This window comes from Pimephales promelas, chromosome 18 (genome assembly GCF_988280905.1).
Source record: "Pimephales promelas chromosome 18, fPimPro1.hap1.1, whole genome shotgun sequence".
Taxonomy (NCBI): domain Eukaryota; kingdom Metazoa; phylum Chordata; class Actinopteri; order Cypriniformes; family Leuciscidae; genus Pimephales; species Pimephales promelas.
The window spans coordinates 11,268,132-11,293,355 of NC_142786.1; the positions used below are offsets into that span (position 1 = coordinate 11,268,132).

A 25,224-nucleotide genomic window follows, 5' to 3' on the forward strand; every position below is an offset into this window, starting at 1 on the left:
AAAACGACACAGGAACTCTTCGGCATGATTGTCCCATGTATTTCAATGAGCGCCAAGGCAATGTTTTTCCCCACGGGCTAAATTCACACCACGTGACTGGGCGTTCCCGGGGGTGTTCCCAGACCAACCGACTGTATCTATTTGGTCAATAACAAAAGTTCAACTCAATATTTTGTAACATAACCTTTTTTGGCAATAACAGAGGTCAAATGTTTCATGTAAGTCTAATGGGGTCGATGCATGGCGGTATTTCCGGTGAAGGTCTAAGGATGCTTGATAACTAAAGTTGGGGTACTTGGACTCGAGTCCAATTTTGAGTGAACTCGGACTTGTCACGCACCCGGGTGAATTTGTACTCGGACTTGACACGGACTCTGAGATTTTAGACTTGGAAAAATGTGATGAATGTGAAAAATGTGACTACTTTTTGTGTGAAAAAAACATAAATAACGACTTAATTCGACTATTCTATTACTTCCTTATGGGCGCATGCGCGAGAACTGAGACGAGGACGTTCTTCTCCTTCGACTACTTTTTGTTACCGGCTGCTCCGCTTAGGAGTATTACCGCCACCTACCGTATAAGATGATGTGCTGATATAGCTGGAAGCGCAAAACTTTCTGTTTACAAGCAGAGGAAGATGCGCGCTGTACATACGCTTTTCAATTAGCGTATTTTCCGCACTACAAGGTGCACTTAAAAGCCTTTAATCTTCTCAAAAAACGACAGTGTTCCTTATAATCCAGAGCGCCTTATATATGGATCATCATCTTATACGGTAGGTGGCGGTAATACTCCTAAGCGGAGCAGCCGGTAACAAAAAGTAGTCGAAGGAGAAGAACGTCCTCGTCTCAGTTCTTGCGCATGCGCCCATAAGGAAGTAATAGAATAGTCGAATTAAGTCGCTATTTATGTTTTTTTCGCACAAAAAGTAGTCTCGTCGCTTGATAAACTTATAATTTAGCCGCTGTAGGCACATGGAATATTTAAACCTTCTCTTTAATGACTTTATGGGCCGTCAAGAGCCAGTCCCTTAGGCATTCTATGTAGGACTGATCCAGCTCTCAGATTCAATAAAAAATATCTTTATTTGTGTTCCGAAGATGAACGAAGGTCTTACGGGGTTGGTACAGCATGGGGGTGAGTAATTAATGACTTAATTTTCATTTTTGGGTGAACCAACCCTTTAAGTATTGGGTTTCCACTTACTCAAATATCTCAATACAGCCTTTAAAGCAGTTCAAATGTTGACATATCTTACTATGTAGATGTGATTATATAGTTTGTACTCCATTATACAGAAATTGACCACTGAACATTTTCAACAGTTTGCGATCAGTTCGGTTTTCAGACAGTAATAGAACTTAAAAAAAAAAAAAAAAAAGTCCAAAGACAAACATGCTTTTTGAAGTCCGAATCCTTCGAATGATGCAGCCTTCAAATATTAACTCTGCATGACCTTATGGAAAGAGCTGATGTGTGATTGGTATGCAGTTGTATTCAAAAACACATTGACAGGTAGGCAAAACATTCTATCCTTGCATTTGGATTGGCCACTTCCATTATTGATTGGTATAAGGATGGGAAGTTTCAACCAGAAAAAACAAAACAACAACTACCTTTTGAGAACAAGACAAATCATTATATAAAATGATTTGTGATATATTCATATATATATGAATTTATTTTAGGGCCATTAAAATGTTCTTGCTTAATGAAAAAAAAGGGCAAGGAAGGTGAATTAGAATTAACGTATTGAATCATGTAGTAAGGTGACCTAAACAGGTTTTAAAATAAGTGCCTTATACATTTATGTGCTCACACAAACACAAGTGGAATTAAAGTCTTTTATTGATTAGCCATGTCATTATCCACGTTCCCAAAAAAGAGCCGCACAGGCCAACAATGACGTTGCTTCAATAGAGACTACCTCTAGATAGCATAGAAAAGATTTCTGTCTCTGTGTATACCTCATAAACCCCAATCTACAACACCCCTCCCTCCCACCCACCATTGCTACACCCTTTTTGGAACAATCGTGACATTGAAAACTGCTTTTCCTTGCTTACCATTAAGCATTTTGTAAGAATGCATATAATTTTTATAACTCCCAACAACCACCACTTTAATTGATCATATAAAAAGCTACACATTGTTACACTTTCAGTCAGATTACATAGAAACTGAGATTAGTGTTGTTTACTAGCATGTGATAAAGATCCAGAAACCAACGAGGCAAGTCCACTACAACTTAACACTATAGAAGACATTTAAAAAAAAAGAAAAGAAAGAAAAATATTGAATACAAATTTATGGCAGAAAAAAAAGCCAGGTTTGAAACCAGGCTTGGGGTCAGTACCATGAAAAGGTTGATTTAAAGAAAAAGAAGAAGAAAAAAAAAGATAAAAAGAGTTCCATCTCAAGATCCTTTTCATGTGCACTCATCAGTATCCACGTCACAATTCCTCTCGTACTTGCACTTTTCCATCCAGGGCAAAAATAAAAGTGGTCATAGCAATGAAGGAGACCGACAGACAAAATTTCCTGTTAGACATCTCTCTTTCATCTGTGACAAGCGTGTTGTGCGTTAGGCACTTTCTGAAACACAGGCCCACCCTCTTGCAAACCTTCCAAGACTCTTCAAATCAAAATGCAGATTCATTCAACATACATCTGTGGGAAAACAGAAATACATTAACATTTATATTAAAACCTAAGCAGAATGCAATAAGTTTTTGAAAGTCATCTTACCTTTAATACTTTTAGACCATTAGAGGTCTGTGTCAAACCACGCCAGCTGATTGGAGTCTGTAGGGGGCAGGCCATCCATCAGGTCCTGAGCATGGCCCAAGTCAGGCAGTGCCTCTACTGGGTACTCTGCTCCAGGATGGTGGCCTCCCATCTCATGCTCCAGCATGCCATCCATACCAAGACCATCCTGACCATAGCCAGAGTGGAAAGGACGATAGCTAGGGTCTAAAATGGATACAAGAAAACCATGAGTAATGGAAACGTTCAGATCAAAATCACTTGAATAAAAAGGTTTAAAAACAATAGACTACGCGCACAAGCGCAGTCACGAACTTCCACTATTGTCAGAAGTCGGCATATCAGTTTCCGGTCTACGACCAGTCATCTGCATCCTCTAATAAACAAACAAGATGAGTGCTGGCTGTTGTACAAAAAAAAAAAAAAAAAACTTAAACACATCTAAGTTTCTAAGAACTGTAGGTGGATCTAACGCCTGTTTCGTGCTATAGTGCTTTCACATATCGTGAGCTTAGAATTATAAGGTTCTATCTCCACTTTTGGTCGAAATTGAGTTTGACATAATCTGATCCATTAGGTGTTTATTAATGCCTGTGTGGTGTTATTTTTGTAAAAAAAAAAAAAAAAAAAAGATTAATAGATAAAGCTATAATAGAAGATTATACTACATAACAGTTTTGCCAGCTGGGATGTAAAAACTTTGATGCTCAATATCTCAGAACTACCCTAAACGGAGATAGAACCTTATAATTCTAAGCTCACGATATTATGATGCATTTGTAGTGAATCACTGATCTGCGGCTGTACCACAAAACAATACTTACTATTTTTATTTAAAATCCAGAAATTATGCTGCAACTTTTTTTTTTTTATTAAAAAAGTCGCTATTTGTGTAAAACAAACGTGTATAAAGTATATATATATATATATATATATATATGAAGAGCTCTTTTCCATAACGCGATAAACAAAAAATTAGTTTGTCGTGTCATTCTGCTGTGGACAGAACCCGTTCACTGCTCCATCAACGTTTCATGCCAAATCGCTATATTTCCTTGTTTAAAATGTACTGCAAGATACAGTTTCTTTCCAAGCCGCGATAAGCGCCAGCCCTGTTTTTAGCCTAAACACGATAAATCCTCAAATTCAATGAGCGCTCTACACAATCCAGCACGGCAGCACTCTGAACAGAGGTTTATTATGTTCATTTATTCCTCAAAATGAGTCCTAGTTTTCTAGTCGACTAGTAGTAGATCGTTTAAGCCATTTGTATTATCAGTAATCACATATATTGATTTAATTAAATGGGAGAGAAACCATATGAGCGTTTTTAATTGCCTATTCCGCATCTCAACGTATGCATAAAGCTTGCCACAAAGAACCGGCAAAAAGTAATGATTATGCATGAAACATTTGAATTGTTTATTAATAAACTAGTGTTTTCTGTCAGTGTCAGCAACAAAGATAAAGTTGATGATGCTTACTCGCCATCTTCGCAGTGAACGCGCATAGGCCTAGAAAACTGCCCAATAGCTCCGGTTCACCTGCGCGCCTCTGTGTCCTGATTATATTGTCTGATATTTACTTCTAATGTATTAATCCAGTCAATTTGTCGATGAAACATTTATTAAAATGAAGATACAATTTATATGAAACGAAATTTACAAGCTTTCTACAAAACAAAACTTAATAAGTGGTCAAAATCATGTCTGACGCACTCCAAATATTTTCCGATATTGGGCAGCTTTTGAATTTTGATCCTATCTTACTCATCTCATGCGGTTCCCTTTTCATAGCCTACTCAACATAGATGAAATAATAAAAATAAATAATGTAATATTATTAAAAACAAATGTGAAACGTATATTTTATGTTTATTTTGTTTTTTTTTACTTATATTTAAGCGTCATGCTGCTCCGCTTTGCTCACATGTTATGTAGCCTGTGTGTGTGTGTGCATATGCTGGAGGGGTGCCAGTCCCTTTTTTGAATATCGTTATCATATATTGATCATTTTTAATAATTCGTTTTTTTTTTTCATGCATATGTTGAAATTGGTACTATTTGTTTGAGGTTTGACTCTTTACTAAAAATGACTTTTCTAAAAATGATACAAAAAAATGGATGGATTTATAGCGTTTTGGAAAAAAATAAAATTAACTTTTAAATTATCATTAACAATATTGTTGTTTGATTTAATAATTATTGTTCAAAATGTTCAGACTGAACCAATAAAACATTTAAACAGGATAATTTGAATATTCACAAAATGTGTGGGTCTAGGTAAAAAATGTAGTTTTCCTGAAAACTATTGAAATAGATTTATAGCGTTTTGAAAAAGAGCTCTTCATATATATATATATATATATATATATATATATATATATATATATATATATATATATATATATATAAATATAGGCAAATCACCATTCAGAAACGTTTTGTAAGAGCCGTGTGTGGTGAGGTTCTGCTTGACTCTTCATCGCTGCTTTCTAGGTCTGATTCTGGCTCATACCAGAGACTAGGCATGGGCGGTATCCAAATTTTCACACCGTCAAACCTCCTCCCTATTTTACCACGGTATACGGTATTACCGCGTGACTAATTAAAAATTACGAGATAAGGCTCAGATGGCATCACACATGATGACACGTTCAACCAGAGAGTGTCGGTTCCAATAATGCATCTAAAAGCTGTCAATCAACTATTAGAAAACAGGAGATGCACATTGTCTCACACCAGAGAATGTGAGCAGAGTGGTGATATTTCCTCAAGAGAGGGGAGCGCATTTCTGAAGATCACGCGCCACGAGCTCTGTCCACTCGGCGCTGCGAGCTCTGTCCACTCAGCGCCGCGATCCGAGTGGAGCCGAGATAAAATTATTTATTAATAAACTAGTGTTTTCTATGTCAGTTGCTGCAAAGATAAAGATTGCATTGACGATGCAAACTGGCATCTTCACGGTAGTGAACACGAATAAAGAGTAGCCTAATGCACACTTCATATGAATAAGCCTATAGCAGAGAGCAGCCCATTTCTTTTAGCTTGTAATTGTTTTGTTTAAAAGTATAGACATTTCAAGCTTACTATATATATACACTTCTCAGATCATTAAGACATGTATCTTATATGCCGAGTTTCAGTTCATGTATGAATCGCGCTCCAGTCACGCGTCGGCGCGTGTCCTGATTACTATCTTTGCTTTTTATTAATCCAGGCAATTCCTTGATGAAAAACGAATAAATAAATGAAGATGCAATTTATTCAAAACGAAATTCGTTTTAAAAAAAGGCTTTGTACAAAACAAAACGTAATAAGTGGTCATAATCATGTCTGACTGACCCAACATGTGTCAGTGCTGCAAAGATAAAGATTGCATTGATGACGCAAAGCATCTTCGCGGTAGTGAACGCGAATAAAGAGTAATGCTCACTTCATATGAATTAGCCTAAACATAAGCAGAGAGCAGCCCATTTCTTTTAGATTGTTTGTTTTGTTTAAAAGTAGACATTTCAAGCTTACTATAGGCTATATATAAACGTCTCAGATCTTGTTTCTTATATGCGAGGTTCAGTTCATGTATGAGTCGCGCTCCAGTCACGCGCCGGCGCGTGTCCTGATCACTATATTTGCTTATTATTAATTAACCCAGGCAATTCGTTGATGAAAAAAAATTAAAATGAAGATGCAATTTATTCAAAACGAAATTCGTTTTAAAGAAAGGATTTCTACAAAACAAAACGTAATAAGTGGTCATAATCATGTCTGACTGACCCATTCCAAATGTTTTCCGATATTGCGCATTTTATGATCTTATCTTATTCATCTCATGAAGTTCCCTTTTCATAAAATCAACATACATAGAAAAACATCATATTAGGGGTGTAACGGTACACAAAAATCACGGTTCGGTACGTACCTCGGTTTTAAAGTCACGGTTCGGTACGTTTTCGATACAGCAAAAAGAAAGAAATGCCAGAGAAATTTCCTATTTGTTTAAAGAAAAAATATTTTTAAATAAGTGTGAGTTTTCCTTGATCTTGAAACTTTCAGGTTTATAAATAGGGGTCATCTTTGAAGGATGAACAAATAATGTTTTGGTCATCACATTAAAAATAACATTTAAATATATATTTATTTATATAATATTTGAATTTTGAAGTGCTGGAAAAAAGATGTGTGAAGTACTTGAAAGCATTTCACCATTCCAGCCAAACTGGTTACAGTTAGTGTTACTATATTAAATCCATGGTGAATGCTGGTCTGTGGACGTAAAGTACTAGTTCATTCACGGCACAATGTTTCTCCTGGTTTCCATGACAGCGCTGTTTGATCTAATGGAGATCTACGGTTAATAACGGAGAAATGTGAATGCATCTCACTAGATCTCGCAGCGATGTTATTACCTCAGTGGCGAATTCAAATGTTTTCTTTACCGGATCTCTTAGCGCGGTGTGGTAACAGTGTTGCTTGATCGAGATCGGCTCGCGCTGCACAGATGTTGCTGGTCCGAACTGATAAACGATCCGTAAAGCACATAACGAGGAGCGCAGTTTCGTTCTGCTTTCATTACCCTTGCCATTTGGATGTTGCGCAACGTTGTGTTGGCCGCGTCAGCACGAATTTTGCCGGCAAGAAAAATGGTCCAAGCAATCGTTCGGTTTGTATGCGTACCGAACCGGAAGCCTCGAACCGAAACGGTTCAATACGAATAGATGTACCGTTACACCCCTACATCATATTATTAAAGAAATATGAAAGGAGTACGTTTTTTTTTTTTCAAACCTAGCTTATATTTAAGCGTCACACGGTCTGGCCCGCTGTAGACTACATGCATGTGTGCGTACATGTGGTGGTGGGGCACAATTTTCAAATAATAATCGAATAATACCAGGTAATCTTTAAATATTATTTTTGCTTGAAATGCCCATCCCTGCCAAATTGCATAAGTCGTGTTCTTCTTCGAGACCAAGTCACTCGGTGCGCAACTTGCAATCTTTGCCCTCTCTCCCCCCACTCTCTCGTCACCACACTGTCACGAGAACCAGATATAAGCATTTTAGCCATTAAATGAATTGTATTTAAAACATTGCATTTATATAGGAGACAAGGAATCCTTGTCTCCTATATAAATGCAATAAGTGCATTTTTTTTTTCTGACGGTATGACGATATTGAAACTGATACCGTTGCTATTTTTAGATCCCGCGGTATACGATATTACCGTAATACCGCCCAAGCCTACCAGAGACTGATACTGCAGTATCGATACCATTATGTACATTTGACAGGAACACACATGCAACTTTCACCCATAAAGGTAAGGAGTGCTAAGTATCTGGACAACTTGCACTACTCAGTTTAGCCAATCACAACACACCAGCCCAAAAGAACCAATCTGAGCCCACTTCCTTTTTCTGAGTAAGTGATTTCATAGGCTCAGGAAGTCAACCAGTCTTTCAAATGACAGAGGAGAACGCGGCTTACAATAAAGGTGAAATTTATGAAAAATAAGACTTTTTAAAAAAAAAGAAAAACCACGAATACATGTTATATAGCACCCTATAAACACAATCATGCAAAGGAAAAAAAAAAAGGAAAAAAAAAGCAGTAAACCACCCCTTTAAGAACTTTTTTTTTTTTGTGCAACAGCAGCACTCATCTTGTTTGTTAATTAGCAGATGCGGATGAACAATCGTAAACCAGAAACTGATATGCCGACTTCTGACAAAAAAAGACTTCTGACGGAAGTTTGTGACTACACTTTTGCACGTAGCCTATTACATCTGCAGAATTTCTAAAATATTTATATACACATTTAAATGCCAAAAAGCCAAAGTGCCATGAAAAATTTCTTACCATCCGGTCTGTATCCAAGAGGCTCTCCCTGAGCACCAATATCAAGGCCTAGATCACCAGTCTAAGACAAAATTAAAAAAAAAAAAAAAAAAAAAGTCTATAAACATGGATTCATAGTAATTGAGACAATTTTTCCACCAGTGTGCAGATGAAAGTTCATACCTCATTCCAGGACATGGGCTCCGTTCTGAACAGAGAGCTGGTAAGTTCCACAGAAAGACGTTTTTTGTAGTCCTGAGGCTTATCTTCAGACATCCGGAACAGCACTGCTGCAGCATATGTGGCTATAGAGAAAAGTACATGAGTCTAGATTAAATGTAGGGATCGACCGAGATGGATTTTTTAGTGCCGATACCGATTTTTTTTTTCCATCAGCCTTAGCCGATGACCGATACGGGCTGCCGATTTTTTTGAGCCGATATTTGGAGCTGATACATTTTGCTCCCTCAATTTACATCATAAAATGACATGATGTTAACAAATGTTACAGGTCTCAATTTAATAAAAGTAACATTTAATTAACTTAAAATAAGTTACTTTCGGTGACATGTCTTATGTGTCTTATGGCGCTTTTCCACTACACAGTACCAGCTCGACTCGCCTTTGTTTGCTTTTCCACTGTGTAAAAGTTGTACATGTTCCTGCTTTTGGGTACTTTTTTTGTACCACCTCCGGCAAGGTTCTGAGGAGAGCTAAGGCGATACTAAAAATGTCACGCTGAAACAATGCCGACTGCTGATTGGTCAGAGAGAATTGTCATCATTCACTGCGTCATCATTACACGCACCAGATGGAATATCAAGAATAACCCCGCTATTTTTAAACAGTTTGGCCAGAGACAGTTAACTAAACTAACTACTATTATTATGGCAACTCGGAAGAATACGCCGTGGTCAAACGAGGAGGTGCAGACGTCCCTATGTTTGGTGGCCGAAGAGAAGATCCTGCGAGAGATTGATGGGTCAATGAGGAACGAAAGGCGTCGCTATGACGGCCGGGTACTATTTGTGGTACCAGATAACGAAAAGCGAGCTGAGTCAAGCCGAGCAGAGTCCAGCTGGTCCTGGTTATGGAAAAACGCCATAAGACCCCTTCCACCCTTTAGCTGGTAGCGCAATCCACAACAAATGAAGAAATTTTAAAAGCCCACGGACATAAAAAGCCTTTTTTTTATTTGCTGTAATTTATGATATTTTATAGTCAATAGGGGGCACTCACCCACTCCCTCATTTCTGGAGTGTAACAGCTCTGTGAGAGGAGCCGTGGCTCCTTCTGCTTCAATGGCCTCTGCCGCCTCCTTATCCTGAGCCAGCTCACACAACACTCCTGCTGCTACCCGCTGGATATTCTCAATGGGCGAATAAAGCAGCTAAAGAGCAAGAGAAACATTTTAGAAACGCATAAATCACAGGGTTTAATAGATTAAAGATGGCAGCCATCTTGTATGTTGATTTTGTAGAGAAGTAATTAGGTGGTGAATGTGTGCACATGAAGACAATGAGCAAGTCAATTCATACTTGTACAAATAAGGGGATGGTGTTGAGCCCCCTGATGACGATTCTGTTGTGCACATCTCTGGCCAGGATGTGAAGTGCTCCAGTGCAGCCTTCCACAATCTCCTCCATACGAACTCCCTCCTGAATAGAACAAATCAGGCAATGGTATAAAACATGGTTTTCCTTCCCACTATTACACACCCAAAATAAAAACTCACCACAAACTGTTGCTGTGTGCCACCCATTGAAGTGCGTCTCTGGGTGTCCTGGTGTGCCCTCACCAGCAGTTGGACCAATCGAGGAATTGCACCTTGCTCACGGAGTGGTGCATGATTGGCTGGGCATAGTGCCAGATTACGGATCAGACCGACCGTGGCCTACAAGGATGTGGAAAACTTGTTAGAAATGTGCAATCATTAGAGAAAATGCAGAAAAACTAGACGCCATCTAGCACGCTCACCTTAATTAGCGGCCAGTGTGAGGGGGGGTGCAGCAGTTTGACCACTACAGGTAGGCCATAGTGAAGACGCACAGCATTCTGGGCCATCTCAGCATCTTGATGTCTGGAGGTAAGATGGCGTAAAGCGCATACGGCAGGCTCAGTGATGTCCTCTCTGTCACCAGCCCTGAGAACAGTGCGGACCAGGGCCTCGATTCCACCAACTTGGCAAACCATCATCTTGTTCTTGTAGTTGTTACATGTGAGGTTGGATAGTATGCCAGCAGCACAGGTGACCACATTGATGTCATCAGAAGCAAGAAGCTGAACTAGAGTGCCAAGAAGTCCTTCCATCCCTTCCTACAACCCATGAGAAAAATGGGAAATTTCAAAATAGGTGCCAGCAGTTCCATAAACAAGTCTACACATTTTGTTTGCTCTTTAGTCCAAGCATGTACCTGCTTTGTGGCAGCATCTGACAAGTTTCTGAGGGTCCAGAGGCAGTTTTGAACCAGACGCTGACTGGGATCGGTCAAGTGAAGGCCGAGAGCCTGCATACCACCTGAACCACACAAGGCAACAAAAGATGAGACTAACACCATACATGAATGCACACTTTAATGGCACAACCAGGCAAGTACGTACCAGCCTCGACAATGGCAGGTTTGTTGCTGGAGCAGACGGACAACACTTTGAGCACACGACTTGTGGTCCAGAGCAGTTTCTCATACGTGTATGTTCTCATGATATTGACCAGAGCCTGAGGTCCTCCACTGGCCAGGATGATCAACTGTGGCGGTAAGATATTAGATAAGAGCATAAACAAACATCTGTGTATTTTTAGTCCCCATTTAGCAAGACCAATGCAGTACTTGCCTTGCTCTCCTGGTTGCCATATGCCAGGATCTGTAAGCAGTCTGTTGTGATGGCGAGGAATTTGACGTTGGTCTTGTTGAGTAGGGCCACCATCTTCTGAAGTCCTCCAGCTAGACGTACAGCCATTTTAGCACCTTCCTGATGGAGTAGGAGGTTGTGGAGGGTTGTGATGGCATAGAACAGCACACTGTCCACGGGGGACCTGGAAACAATCATGTAATAAAAATCAAGACTTAAAGCCTTGAGTAGAGTCCCATGGAAACTTCTAAGACTCTGAAGACACTAAACAAAGGCACTTGAGTAGAGCGCCATGAAAACTTGCCTTCTTTGCTCTTACCCCAGCATTTTGACTAGAGCCCCATGAAAACTTGCCTTCTTTATTCTTACCCCAGCATTTTGACGAGTGCAGGGATTCCTCCTGACTTAAAGATGGCGAGAAGACCCTCTCTGTGGTGGGACAGGTTGTGCAAGGTGCCGGCAGTGCAACGGGCAGTTTCCACATCATTGGTGTTCTGCATTGTCCTCACAATGGCAGACACCATCTGGGGGGAGCGCATTATGGCGTGGCGAGAGGCCTCTTTCTTGGAGAGCTGGTGCACCATCACTGCGGCTTTGTTCACCACCACCTGGACAGCAAGTGTGAGCATTTAAAGCCACACCAGGCAAGAATGCTTTTTATCAAACAGCGACCCCTAGAGTAACTGTGGAGTAGGGATGCGCAGTATACCTGTATTGCAAAAATACCGGTATATAATAAATTTCAAACGGTACAATATCATTATTTTGTTAAATTCGGTATTTGATGAGCTGCTGTTCCGAAGTTCTCCACTAGGCGGCAGTGCGCTACCGAAACTGACGCGAGTCACGCGAAACCGGCAACGAAGGAACACGGTGGAAATGAAGCTCATTCGGATTTCTACACGCCCGAAATTAATAAATAGAGAGAGCAGTATGAGTGAAATAAGGCATTACTTTGCCTACTAAATTAATGAGAATAGTATAGAAACAGACCACAATGCACCAAACTTTGCTTTCAATAATGTGTTGCCATGGAATGCAACACATCAAATCTGCCAAAATGTGTTGCCATGGAATGAAACACATCAAATCTGCCAAAGCGCTCGTCAGTTGCTCATCCTGACTTGTTCAAGAGATCAACTGGTGAGTTCATCATTCAACTGATTTAATTTAGACTTTTATTGAACACTGAACAGCACACATACATAAGAGCTTATCAATACGGTAAACACGAAAGCTCAAATCTTCTTGCATGACAAGCTAGAACCAATTCAGTTACCGTCTCATGATCTCATCATTTTTGCAGTTTCAAACAAATATATTAATTTAATTTGAATAAAGCATAAAAGGGATAGTAAAATGAATGGCATTACTGCCGCTGTGGCGACCCATAGTGAGAGAGATGGTAGTAAGTAATATATTAATAATATTAGCCTACAATTAAGCTACATTTGTCAACATTCACTAAGGAACCTGGCCTAACAATATAGCATTGATTAATCTAGATCAATCAGTAATAAAATGACCTAAAAATGTAATATCCTAATAAATGTTTAGCATCATAACATTACTTTTTGCAATGCATTATATGCATAATATGAACCCAAACAGTAACCAAACCAAGATGAATAAATGCAATAAATGTTGATAATTCTCTGTTGATGCATGACACTGACAGCTAATGGTTTACGTCATTTCATTACTCTATTATGTTAATCTATTATTATAGGTATTAACCTATTTTAATTGTATAATATCAGTGTTTTTTTTTCCCCAAAATCAAAATTTTGCCTACACATAATTTGTTTATTTTTTAAATTTTGATTTGTTTTTTTTTTTTGGATACTTTTCTTTGCACATATGGTAGTTGAGAGTTTCAAGCAGTGTTTAATAAAATTGTTTCAATTCACTTAAATTTAGACTTTTTGTCCCGACTGTGGTATCGATTTAGTATCGATACTGAGGTATTCGGTTCTGGTATCGTATCGAAGCCAAAATTGTGGTATCGAGCCATCCCTACTGTGGAGTACTTGTTTTTAACGTTACTGTCATAAATACCACTCACGGAGGGCATGACGTGTTACATAGTATACAATAGTACATTGTGTTTAATTTGTCGTTTAATGAGATCTAATATTGTTAGTGGTAAGAATTTTCACTTGATTAAATACATGAATCCCCATGCGTTCTAATCCTTACTAATAGTATAGTTTATTTTCCTCATCAACACCGATTGTTTATTAGTGGCTGTATTTCAAGCAGGGACATGTTTTTGTGCATTGGGTTTTGTGATTTCACCGTAATGAGTCTCAGTCCCCGCAACGGATTAAGCAATGAGCGCGCGTCCGTTTGAATCACAACAGAACACTGAATCCACTGAAACTGATCGCAGCGGCAACGAGCACTTTGGTCGCTTGATTTCAAAAACACATTTCAGATCGCCTCTTATTTAACAAACGAAATAAATGAATCTATTAGAGTTACCTGGAGATGTTTTATTTGTTTGTATTGGTACATCCGTGCTGCGAGATGTTTCAATGGGGACATATCACACCCGCAAATTACACCTATGCTCGTGTCTGACTCCTCGCTCGGTCAGTCTGCTGTTTCCTCTTTCTCTGTTCCTCCGACAATGCTTTCCTAGCCTTCCATATCTTATATGCCGGCTCAGCCATGACGATAGTGCGACACCGATCAACCAGAGAAACCAGGATTAAAGTGACTAATTTAGTTGTCAAATGCAAAAACCTTCGAGGGTCACCTCAAAACTAGTGACTCGCTCTTCCAGCCTCACATCCACAAATAGGCAAATATTACCTTATGAAATTGACGATGACGACATCCAAAAGCAAAACTTCAGGTGATTCAGAAAGCAGTGTCACGGCTTCAAATTTTCACTATACGGCTAAAAATAATCTTAATGAAGGCTCTTGCTAAAAGAGCTTCCATTTTTAGCTTCAGCTGCAAATAAATATTCCCAGGAGCAGAAATGTCTTATCAAAGGAAATTGCAGTTCTGATGTATTAAGAACACCTTAGGAAACAAACATTAAGTATTGGAACATTCCTAACCTGGTCCTCATCATTGAGAAGTTTGGTGAGCTCAGGAATGGCTCTGGTGGCCAGTTCAGCATCATCCTGGTAGTTAATGAGATTGACAACAGCATGTTTAAGCATTTGGGAAGGCTCAGCCAGCCGCTGCACGTTGGTCGGGTGGGAAGAGTCAAACTGGGTAGAAGCGATTGGCATGCCCTCATCAAGAGTCTCAGGAAACATGGCTGCACGGACACGCTGTGCACGGGTCATGGCATACTGCCCATCCAGGTCTAAGAGAGGAAGTTTGATTTAGCCAGACAGGAGGCAGGTAGGAAATCAGCAAGACTAAAAATAAATATGGAAGCCCTTCTGCCAGGATATTTTCAGACTAATATTAGGAATCATAGGGTGTTGGAAGCAAATGCAGCCACATACCTGTCACCTGCTCAGGTGTGAAGGGCTGGTTGAAGCCCTGCTCCCACTCATAGAGCACCTGGTTGTCCAGATCCTCCTCTTCAGGGTTGCCTTTGCCTGAGAGAGATGGTGCTGTGGTGGTGGCCCCAGAGTGAATACCTGAATCCAGGTAGGACTGCTGCTGCCAGTGACTCACAGCAACTTTACGATCCTGTTCCATGGCCATATCAAGCTCCATAAGGTCAGCTACAATACAAAGACATCGTTCAATTTAATGACGTTCCACATTCATTTTTAGATGGGTTCTCCTCAGCTACACTATAGGACTTTCAAATTAAGTTACGAATTTAGAATTGATTTGTCATATTTAAAATAAAAATGTAGGTAAGCATTAGGGCTGGGCGATATAAAATAAAATAAAATGTAGGTAAGCATTAGGGCTGGGCGATATGACGATATACATCGCTACCGCGGTAGAAAACGTCAGTCGTAACAGATCATTTTATTCCATGTATACCGCGAAATGTAAATAAGTGGGCGTGGTTAACTCCCGTGCAGCACGTGAGACTGAGACACCGAGTTGTCAAAGAAACATGGAGAAAGCAGATTAAGAGGATCCACAAAATAATTACGTTTTCTAAAGGGTTGTTAACGTGATATGTTCAGGGAGAAAGGCAGCCGTCAACTAGAGCAGAGCAGCAGCACCCAGGCTACGGTTTAGAGGAGTGCACGTTTGCAACGGGAAAGCATGAAGTTTAATGGTTAACAACATTTCATAGGCTATCAATATCATTACGAATAGAAATAACCTTAAATAATGTATAGTTATCCGCATCTTTCCTTCTCTTATGTATAGTTACTTTTTAAACATGAAAATCACATTCTGCATGAATTACTTTTTAAACATGAAAATCACATTCTGCATGAATTAACATCCTGCTTGTTAAAACGAATGTATAATCCTGTTTCTGAGGCAAAATTACTAAATATGCAGCGAGAGTTATATATATTTCTTAACTCCAATGTAACTTGACTCAAATTAATCGATCGCATTTTGTTGATGCAAAAGACGGGCACTTGCACATGCACTGAGAGGGAGCGCGCAGTGTTCACCAGACTATGGTCTAATAACGACACACTGTTATAAGGTGTGTATAATTTAAACTACTTAGTCAACACTAACAGTAACTGCGGTTTGGTTTTCATATTGCTGCTCTCCTTCTAGTCACTTCTGAACTTGATGAACTTGACACTTCTGAACTCCTCCTGATTAAAGCTCAGGGTGACGGGTTGCCAGATATCACAAAAAGAGCAAAACAAGCCCCTTAAAAACGCAGTATAATAAGCACATGTGGTAAAAATATATTATAAACTGATTGATGAAGTAAAGCAATGCATGAGATTGAAAAATAATTTAAAGTTGAAATGCACCTATGAGTTATATTTAATATCAATCTATTGTGGGAAGTTCATCTAAAAGTAGATGAGTGTTTTGTTTACTTTTGCAATAAAAATAGTTTACCAATTAAATAATTTACCAAATAAAAATAAAACAAGGTGACATACTTATCATTTCTAAAGTATTTGGGTTTATTTATTACACAAAGCCCTTTTTGTCGATTTTTTTTTGAGGATAACTATATAAATAACTATATCGTGAAATATATCGTTACCGTGAAATAAAATCAGTCACATCGTGAAACACAATTTGTCATATCGCCCACCCCTACCTATTGGTTATGTACTGTATATGGTTACCTATTAAGTTCTGTATCAATTACAAAAGTGCATCATGCACAACGCTGTAAGAGCCCAGGGGCGCAACTACCCAGTTTCAGAGGGGTATGCAGCAACAATTTTAGCAGAGTTCAAGCTTTAACTCAGAGTTTGTTGAGCCTCCTTATTGAAACAGGACCCTGGTTACATCAAAACACAACCAAGCCATTCAGAGTGTTGCTTTTCCTTTGTTTTCCCATGTAAACATGCGCTAGACATATCTTTGACCATTGCACTCATTTCACACGACAGCCGCATGTTTAGAAAGCCATGTAAAAAGACAGTTAAATATGTAGAGACTGAAAATAAAAAATAAAAAAGATGGGCGCTCTGTATTAAACCTGCTGTTTGTTCATAAATGTTTTTATGCAACTTACTTGAATCATGAATGAAAAATCAATGAAATCATATCTGACTTATAAATGCAATAAAATCACTTGCATTTTTCTTTGTTTTGAGCGTCTTTTCCATGTTTTTTCAATGCTATGCAGTGCATTAAAATTTTACTCATTGTGCCTTCTTGTGGCCTCAGGAGACAAGCCAAAAGTTGTGGTCAGAGCATGAGCATTATGACATGGTGCTCAGAAAATCCAAACAGCCCAACTGAGTGTTAAAGGGTTAGTTCACCCAAAAATGAAAATTAAGTCATTAATTACTCACCCCCATGCTGTACCAACCCCGTAAGACCTTTGTTCATCTTCGGAACACAAATGAAGATATTTTTTATAAAATTTGAGAGCTGTCTCACTACCACATTGGCTGCCTAAGGGACTGGCTCTTAATGGCTCAGAAAGTCAATGAAGAAAATGTTTAAATATCCCATGTGACTACAGCGGCTCAACTATAAGTTTATCAAGCGACGAGAATACTTTTTGTGCGAAAAAACAAACAAAAATAACGACTTTATTTGACTATTGCTTTTCTTCCTTGTTGGCCTGAAACGAGACTTCCTTAGATTTCCACGACGCATGCGCGAGAACTGAACTGAAGTAGTTGAAGGAGATCGCAAATCTCCTTATGTTTCCCCCTGTCTCAAATCAAGCCGTTCAACCGTGTGACGTCACATGGTCGACACAACACAGACCCGCCCTCGCTCGTGAGCGAACGGTCAGTCCGCGCGGACTGGCGCGGTCATTGTTGATATGCAGTGTTGTGCAAGTTACTTCCAAACTGTAATACATTAGATATTACTTGTTACTGTTATTTAAAAGTAATTCATTACCTTACAATATTACTGTCCCAGAATTGTAATGCGTTACATTACTCATGTATTACTTTTGAGTTACTTTCACCAAAATAACTAAGTAGAACTTAACTTTTGGGCTGTAACGATATGCAATATGAAACCGAAATCGCGATTCGCCACACGACTCAGATCCACGAACCTTCAGAATCGCGACACACCTCTTCCAACTCCAGCTTTATTCTCCTTACCGTCCATATCCAATGCTGCCTTATCTTTAAATTAGGCTATTAGTATTATTTGAAGTTAACATTATAAAATACGTAGACCTACTCCACAAAACTAGTTGAGGATAAATTATTTAAAATTGGGGAAGTCCAGCATTATGGACATGACATTTGCAGTCAAAACTTGAAATAAAAATTCTCAGAAAATGCATGTATTGAAACGTATATAGGCTACTTCCTTAAAGGACTCCAGACATTAGACAAATATCAGTCTATGTTTTATTTTTAATATTAGGGAAAAGACACACATTCATGCTTGACAAAAAATAGGAGGCAAAATCGATTTTTTGTAATTCTGTTAATTACACTGTAATACAAGCCTCACTGATCATGTAACGAGTAAAATATTACTGAAAATTGATTAGTAATGCCTTACACTACTGCGTTACTGCAAAAAGTAATATGTTACTGTAATGTATTACTTTTGTAATGCGTTACTCCCAACACTGATATGCTGGAGCACTGTCTATGAGCAGAATGGCGTCTAAGTAGTAGTAGTAGTAGTCTTTATTGTCACTTAGTCACAAGTACCAGTGAAATTAGCCATCAACCTATCCATCAGACATACAATAAAACAAGGGGGTAGACCGGACAGGAAAACAGAGCATTGAGGAAGAAATACAGCATAACATGAGGAGAGGTGAGGAGAAAAAAAAAAAAAGGCAACCCTTTTAACCCCCATTCTATGCTCCTGTGAGGAGTACAGTTTGGGAACAGTAAAAAAAACCACCTCAGCAACATTGACACATAATCAGTACACTCTACAAAATGAACAGACAAGACTTGCAACAGGGTACGGGAGTGGGGGGGTGGAGGTGACCCAGCACAGGCAAGCAGCCATCCGGTGATTGAGGTGTTCTGTTCTTGGGTGCAATAAGGAACACAGCAGTCATTTTGATGTTTCTAAATCCAAACCACTGAAGGCGCAGTGGCTGAGTTTTGTTTTCGAAGGGATTATTCCCCACGATCAATGTCAATGCTTTCATGTTTGCGCGAATCATTTCTCACCAGCTTTAAAAAAGAAGGGTCAATATAAAGCTGATTTTGCTAAGAAGCTGCTCCTGAATAAAGGATCGGTACCAACTATTAATGTTCCTGCTGAACCTCCAGAAGAACAGAAGTGAGTGTAAAGTTTTAACCTTTAGATTAAAATTTATATGAATCTTTGCAAATCGCTTGCATGCTCAGGTTTAGACTCAGGGTACATTACAGCATTTTTTTTCTATGTACGACATTCTCAAAATAATTAATAATCCCACATTTATAATGAACAACGTGTTATAGTTATTGTGATACAAATAGTTGTACGCACATACCAGAGGGGTGGGGAGAGAAGATCTCATTATCATTTAAAGGCAATGCACTGAAACAGAGTGCTGAAAAAAAGAGCTGTTTTTGACCAGGTAAAATAAGTGTTTTCTTACAATACTAATGAGAATTATTAATTATATTACAATTTACAAACTTTTAATTTACAACCTAAAGAATCATATTCGCTTGTACAAAAATGGTATTATATGACCATAAAAAAATTAAAAAAAATCCACTTTTTTTATGGTGGTTGTGTCTCACTGCAAAGACACATTTATTTTCCTAGGACTGAAGTAAAAAAAAAAAAAAATTTGAATGAATACTATCACTAAATTTGTTACAATTAGTACATTTAATAAAAAGGGGCATTTACTTTGCGTTTGATATATTGGCTCTCTGAGGGTTAACTGAAATCATAAGGAGTAGTTCACTTTAAAATAAAAGCTGATAACTTACTCACCCCCATGTCATCCGAGATGTCCATGTCTTTCTTTGAGTCGAAAAGAAGTTAAGGTTTTTGATGAAACCATTCCAGGATTTTCTCCATATAATGGACAGCAATAAGAACCATACGGTTCAAGGTCCAAATGAGAGTTTCAGTGCCGCTTCAAAGGGCTTTAAACTACACCAGACAATGAATAAGGGACTTATCTAGTGAAACGATTGGTCAATTAAAAAAATAGTTTAAATTTTATAAGCACAAATGCTCGCCTTGCTCTGTTCTGATGAGCGTTCGTGACTCTCCTGTTCAAGCTCGTTCATCAAGTGTTCCTAGATAAGAGCCTTATTCATCGTCTGGTGTCGTTTAAAGCCCTTTGAAGCTGCACTGAAACTCATTTAGACCTTGAACCGTTTGGTTCCCGAAGAAGTCAAATATATTTATATAGCGCTTTTCACAATACAGATTGTATCAAAGCTGCTTCACAGTATCAATCAAAACAACTTAACAGTATTTGTTTATTACTGAAAAAAAAAAGATATCCAAGTTTGGTAGAGCTGATCAATGGTATAATGGGTCATTTAATTTGAATATCCCCAACTGGGCAAGCCAAAGGCAACAGTGGGAAAAAACTGAAAAACTCCATCAAGTAGTCCATTATATGGAGAAAATCCTGGAATGAAGAAGTCCATTATATGGAGAAAATCCTGGAATGTTTATCAAAAACCTTAATAACTTTTCGAAAGAAAAAGACGTGAAAGAAAGACGTGGACATCATGGATGACATGGGGGTGAGTAAATTATCAGCAAAAGTTTATAAAAGTGAACTACTCCTTTAAGTAAATAAACCAGTTTTTTTATCAGCTTATCAGTGTTTGTTAGTCTGCGTCAATTACGCTGTGTCAAGCAGCACAGTCATCAGGCAAGCATGCTAATAAACTGACTTGTTACTTTGGAAAAATACCCACACTGGGTAGCCATCGTTTTGTCGATCCCTCAGCCTGAGCGACTTCCAAACCTGTAGACAAAAAAAAAAGCCAATTAGGATAGGAATAAAACTACAGAACAAGTCAAGATGCTCCATTTTACAAACTATCATTAACATTTGGATATCCCCCTCAGACACCAGCTGCTTTTGTTACAAGTGAGAAAGAGGCTTCCATCTACATTACAGACCCCAAAGGTACTGTAAACGGTGGGGAAACTCCCCTCATTTAAACTCTAGGGTGTCACGCGAGAAGTTGAGAGTAGGAGATTGTACGGTGAGTCATCTCTACAATGCCAGTAAAAACACGCTAAGAGGGTTAGTCAGCATCATTCATCCAAAAAACATCAAATTATGTGATTACAAAGAGCCCGAGGACAAGAAATAAACACTGTTGCTTATTAGATTCTTAACCTAATGAAATAAGATTTACTTGTTCCCCTGCTAGGGAACTGTAAAAACAAATCACCCAAATCATCATGATAAAAAAAAAAGCGATCCAGCAACATCTCTAATATACAGGAACACAAATGATCTGTAAACAAGCTGCAGTTTAGCGATCTCCATTTGAGATATTCTGCTAAAGACCGACTGAATGACACTTGTGTGTTCCGTCACAAGCCGCTTGTGCTGTTTGCTGTGACCAAATCTGATCTCAGCGATGAACTAATAAATCCAAACATGGATCTCTACTATTTGCGATTGTGGATGCTAAAGAAATGCACAAACTCTGTGTGACAGTCTTTCGCTGTTATTTTAAAACATTAAAGTAATTTGGAATTATTGGATTACTAGGAATTTCTCTTTTTGAAACTTAGTTTTTTTGTTTTACCAGTAGGCCTATATGATGCAGCCTACAGTAAATAAGGAAATTAGATAAGAAAAACCATGTGTATGGGTTGACATTCTCTGATTTGTTTTTATAGGTGAAAGTGCAACAATTCAGATGAAATTATAATCAACAATTATCATTTGAGATGTCTTTTTAAAAGCAATGAGGATCAATTTAACCATTATGCAGCATGACAAAATTGTAACCGTTTTCATTTACAGAAACTAGTGTTGCATGGTGCACCGATACTTCAAAAGTATCACGATAGTCAGAAATTAAAAACCTCACGATACATTTATTAGTATCGATACTTTTAAGAATGACCGCGTTCCAGATTTGTAAGAGACGTATTTCATGTTGGTGTGACGGCTGCATGTGAGAGCACAAGTGAGACTGTAGCCGCCGGTCAGTAGCAGAGTGGCAATCCAGAGACTAAGGACTTTTCCCGGGGGGCGGTACTGTTTCGAGGTCGCGAGGGCCGGTCTGATAATCGTACTTAGCAAGAAGTGAATCGTACTTTGCAAATTGTACTTTGAAGTGTGCGTCCGAGTGAAGATGGTGCACGACTGCGTGAGCTGCAAAAGATGCTATACAACTGATTGCAGATTTTAGCGCTAGATCTCTTATTTAGTAACGAACTAAATGAATTCTGCTAGTTGGAGATGTTTTATTTATTTATGCATTTGTACAACTTTCCCCCCAACTTTGATAGACAGCATAATTTGCAAGTTGCTAAAATAAAGCATACAAAACATCAGCTAAAATGATCTATAGGCTATATGATTATAATCGGAGCATGTCTGTCATTGATTTATTTATATTAGGTTATTATTACAGCATTTTTTGTAGCAGTTTTTTTACACAACACAACATATCCAAGTCTCACAAAATGTTTATTTTATGTATAACAATCTTTCTGTAAACATCTCCCACCCACCCTGCAGCAGACAGAGAAAAAAAAATGACACTTTAAAATCGCTTAATAAAAAAATAAAAAAAATAAATCATAATAATCATAAAAATTGGCAATGGAGAGACGAAATAAGAGATAAGTCATCCATATTACATATGCCCAAAGTATACTTCACCTCTTAGAAAGAAACATAAGGGGCCCCAGTCTATCAAATTTTTTAGAGGCATTAGCTTTAAAAAACAAATCCTTACAAGCTTGAGGGCAGCAACCATTTCAGCCAGCCATTTATGAAAACTGGGTGGTATAATGGACATCTAGTCTATCAAGATCACAGCATTAATAAGAGCACAGGCCTACGCAAATTAGGTGCATGTGAAGCGCCTTGTAAGAAATACTTTCCTTTTCAGGAAAAGTATCGAAATCGCAATTCTTGACTTGGCATCAAAAAAAATAATTTTGGTATCGTAACACTAAACAGAAACTAGACTAAACTGCTTAGACATTTAGTAGACCACACAAAAACAGGACAAGGTTGACTAAATGATAAACTAAAAAGTATGTTTCACACAGAACTAAGATAGACTATATATTAAAAAAAGCTCACAAAAATAACACTAATCTCCAAACACTTTAGGTATTTACTGTATTCATTTTAATGGTATTCTCACCCAGACACAATCTTGTTCAAAAGTTAAAAGCAGCTGGATAGAGTACAACAGAATGTAACAATGCAGGAAACTCAAGACTTTTAAGTGTAAACACTGGCCCTGTCTAAACACTTGCATTTTTTCTACGAGTCTGCACTTTTGTGGCGCAACGCAGCTTTGACTTTTGGAAACAAGTCACAAAAGTTGAGACACATTAACAACAGCAAAGGGGATGTTCACGAGCACCCTTCTGAAACCTTAAAGAGCATATTGCAGGTTAAAAAAAAAAAAAAAAAAAAAAAAAAAAAAAAAAAAAAAAAATCGAAATTTATAGATAACCTTGTATGAAAATACCATATGAAAAGTTAATGCAGGATTTAAAATGTTTTAAAACAACATAAGGGCACTAATTTAGAAGATAAAGTGAGCGTTTCTTGGACTGCTAGTAAAAACCGCTTTTTTTTTTCAACATCGCGTCATTTGACGTCATATCAGGGAGCCGCAGCCTCGGCTCAGTGGAGAGTAGGTTGGTGTTCAGTGAGAGCGCTCGTCAGTCAGTGTGCTTTCGTTAGTTTTTGCATTTTAATTTATCATCGTCATGGTAAATTATTGTGTTTGTGGAGATTGCAAAAACTCCAGCCTGTCAGGACTTCAAGATCGAGTCCACAAGTTTCCATTACAATAAAAGTGACGGTGCTATATAGCCTATCTTTCGTTCCTGGTGCGATTTGAGCAGGTGAAGAGACGGGATTTCTCTTCTGCATCGGCTCGGAAAACGCGGTCGTGTGTAGCGTTCACTTCAGATCAAATGATTAGCATCCCGGCGATATGATGGAGTTCAACATGGTATGCCGAAGCAAGAATATTGATCGTCGTATACTACCAATGGCATCAAATAGTGTTATATAGGTAACTTAGTCATGTCATGCCCTAAATAGAACTTGTAATTGAAAAACAAAATTGGTTGTTTAAATACTCAAATCTTTAATGTTCTGTTTATGTTATAACCTAGGTGAAAAATATGTATTAAAAATTTACCTGAGTATAGCCTATGCTTTTAGTATAGAAATATAGGCTACTCAATAGGGTTGCCGCGGTGAGGAAAATTTCCCACCGGTTAATCGACGTGTGACAACACCGGTAATCCCGGTGTCACCGTGGAGGGCAGGGCGGGGGGGTTAAATAGCTTTTAAATGCGTGCGCGTTATACTTTCACTTTCGAAATAAGCGTCAATTGCTTGAATGGACAAAAAAAAACAACTCGCTGATAATAAAACTTTTATTTATAGACTTTTATTAGCATAACGAACGAATAAAAATAACCCCATGCATAGGCTGAAAAAAGTGAAAATCGGCAAAATGTGGGCCCAAACAAATAAGAACCATAAAACGTTTATTAACGAATAAGAAAATAAAATAGGCCTAAATAAATTACACAAAGTTTAAATGAGATAAAACCAATTAAAAAGAGACGAATATAAAATAAAAACTTCAAAACGGACCTTAGCCTACATAAATGACATACTTTCACTTTCGAAATAAGCGTCAATTGCAATTCAGCGTCAATTGCTGGAATGGACAAAAAAAACAAAAAAACAACTCACTGACAATAAACTTTTATTTAGACAGCACTTTTATTAGAATAATAAACGAATAAAATATAGACAGAACTTTTATTAGCATAACGAACGAATAAAAATAACCCCATGCATAGGCTGAAAAAAGTGAAAATCGGCAAACTGTGGGCCCAAAAAAAAATAAAACGTTTATTAACGAATAAGAAAACAAAATAGGCCTAAATAAATTAACCAAAGTTTAAATAAGATAAAACCAAATAAAAAGAGACGAATATAAAATAAAAACTTTAAAAAGGACCTTAGCCTACATAAATGACAGCACTCTAAAAAAAAGTAAAACACTATAAATTGGCATTTAGTAACATTA

The 25,224-nt window shown here is 38.1% G+C and overlaps 1 protein-coding gene across 3 annotated transcripts in view; it reads right to left on the bottom strand.

Moving 5' to 3' along the window:
• Positions 1 to 1,833: 1,833 nt before the first annotated feature.
• Positions 1,834 to 25,224, bottom strand: part of ctnnb2 (catenin, beta 2) — a 35,722-nt gene continuing 12,331 nt past the window's right edge. For 2 of the 3 annotated variants that reach the window (XM_039678729.2, XM_039678728.2), the window contains exons 2-16: positions 20,872 to 20,921; positions 14,929 to 15,153; positions 14,530 to 14,783; positions 11,828 to 12,066; positions 11,441 to 11,642; positions 11,210 to 11,354; positions 11,023 to 11,126; positions 10,586 to 10,924; positions 10,344 to 10,502; positions 10,147 to 10,266; positions 9,848 to 9,998; positions 8,792 to 8,913; positions 8,630 to 8,690; positions 2,752 to 2,976; positions 1,834 to 2,673 (exon numbers count right to left, since the gene is read on the bottom strand). In XM_039678729.2, coding sequence (XP_039534663.1) covers positions 2,771 to 2,976; positions 8,630 to 8,690; positions 8,792 to 8,913; positions 9,848 to 9,998; positions 10,147 to 10,266; positions 10,344 to 10,502; positions 10,586 to 10,924; positions 11,023 to 11,126; positions 11,210 to 11,354; positions 11,441 to 11,642; positions 11,828 to 12,066; positions 14,530 to 14,783; positions 14,929 to 15,153; positions 20,872 to 20,884 — 2,340 coding nt within the window. In that variant the 5' untranslated portion in view covers positions 20,885 to 20,921 and the 3' untranslated portion in view covers positions 1,834 to 2,673; positions 2,752 to 2,770. Of the gene's footprint in view, positions 2,674 to 2,751; positions 2,977 to 8,629; positions 8,691 to 8,791; positions 8,914 to 9,847; positions 9,999 to 10,146; positions 10,267 to 10,343; positions 10,503 to 10,585; positions 10,925 to 11,022; positions 11,127 to 11,209; positions 11,355 to 11,440; positions 11,643 to 11,827; positions 12,067 to 14,529; positions 14,784 to 14,928; positions 15,154 to 20,871; positions 20,922 to 21,006; positions 21,097 to 25,224 lie in introns of those variants that run through there. The other variant, XM_089123226.1, reaches the window with a different exon arrangement.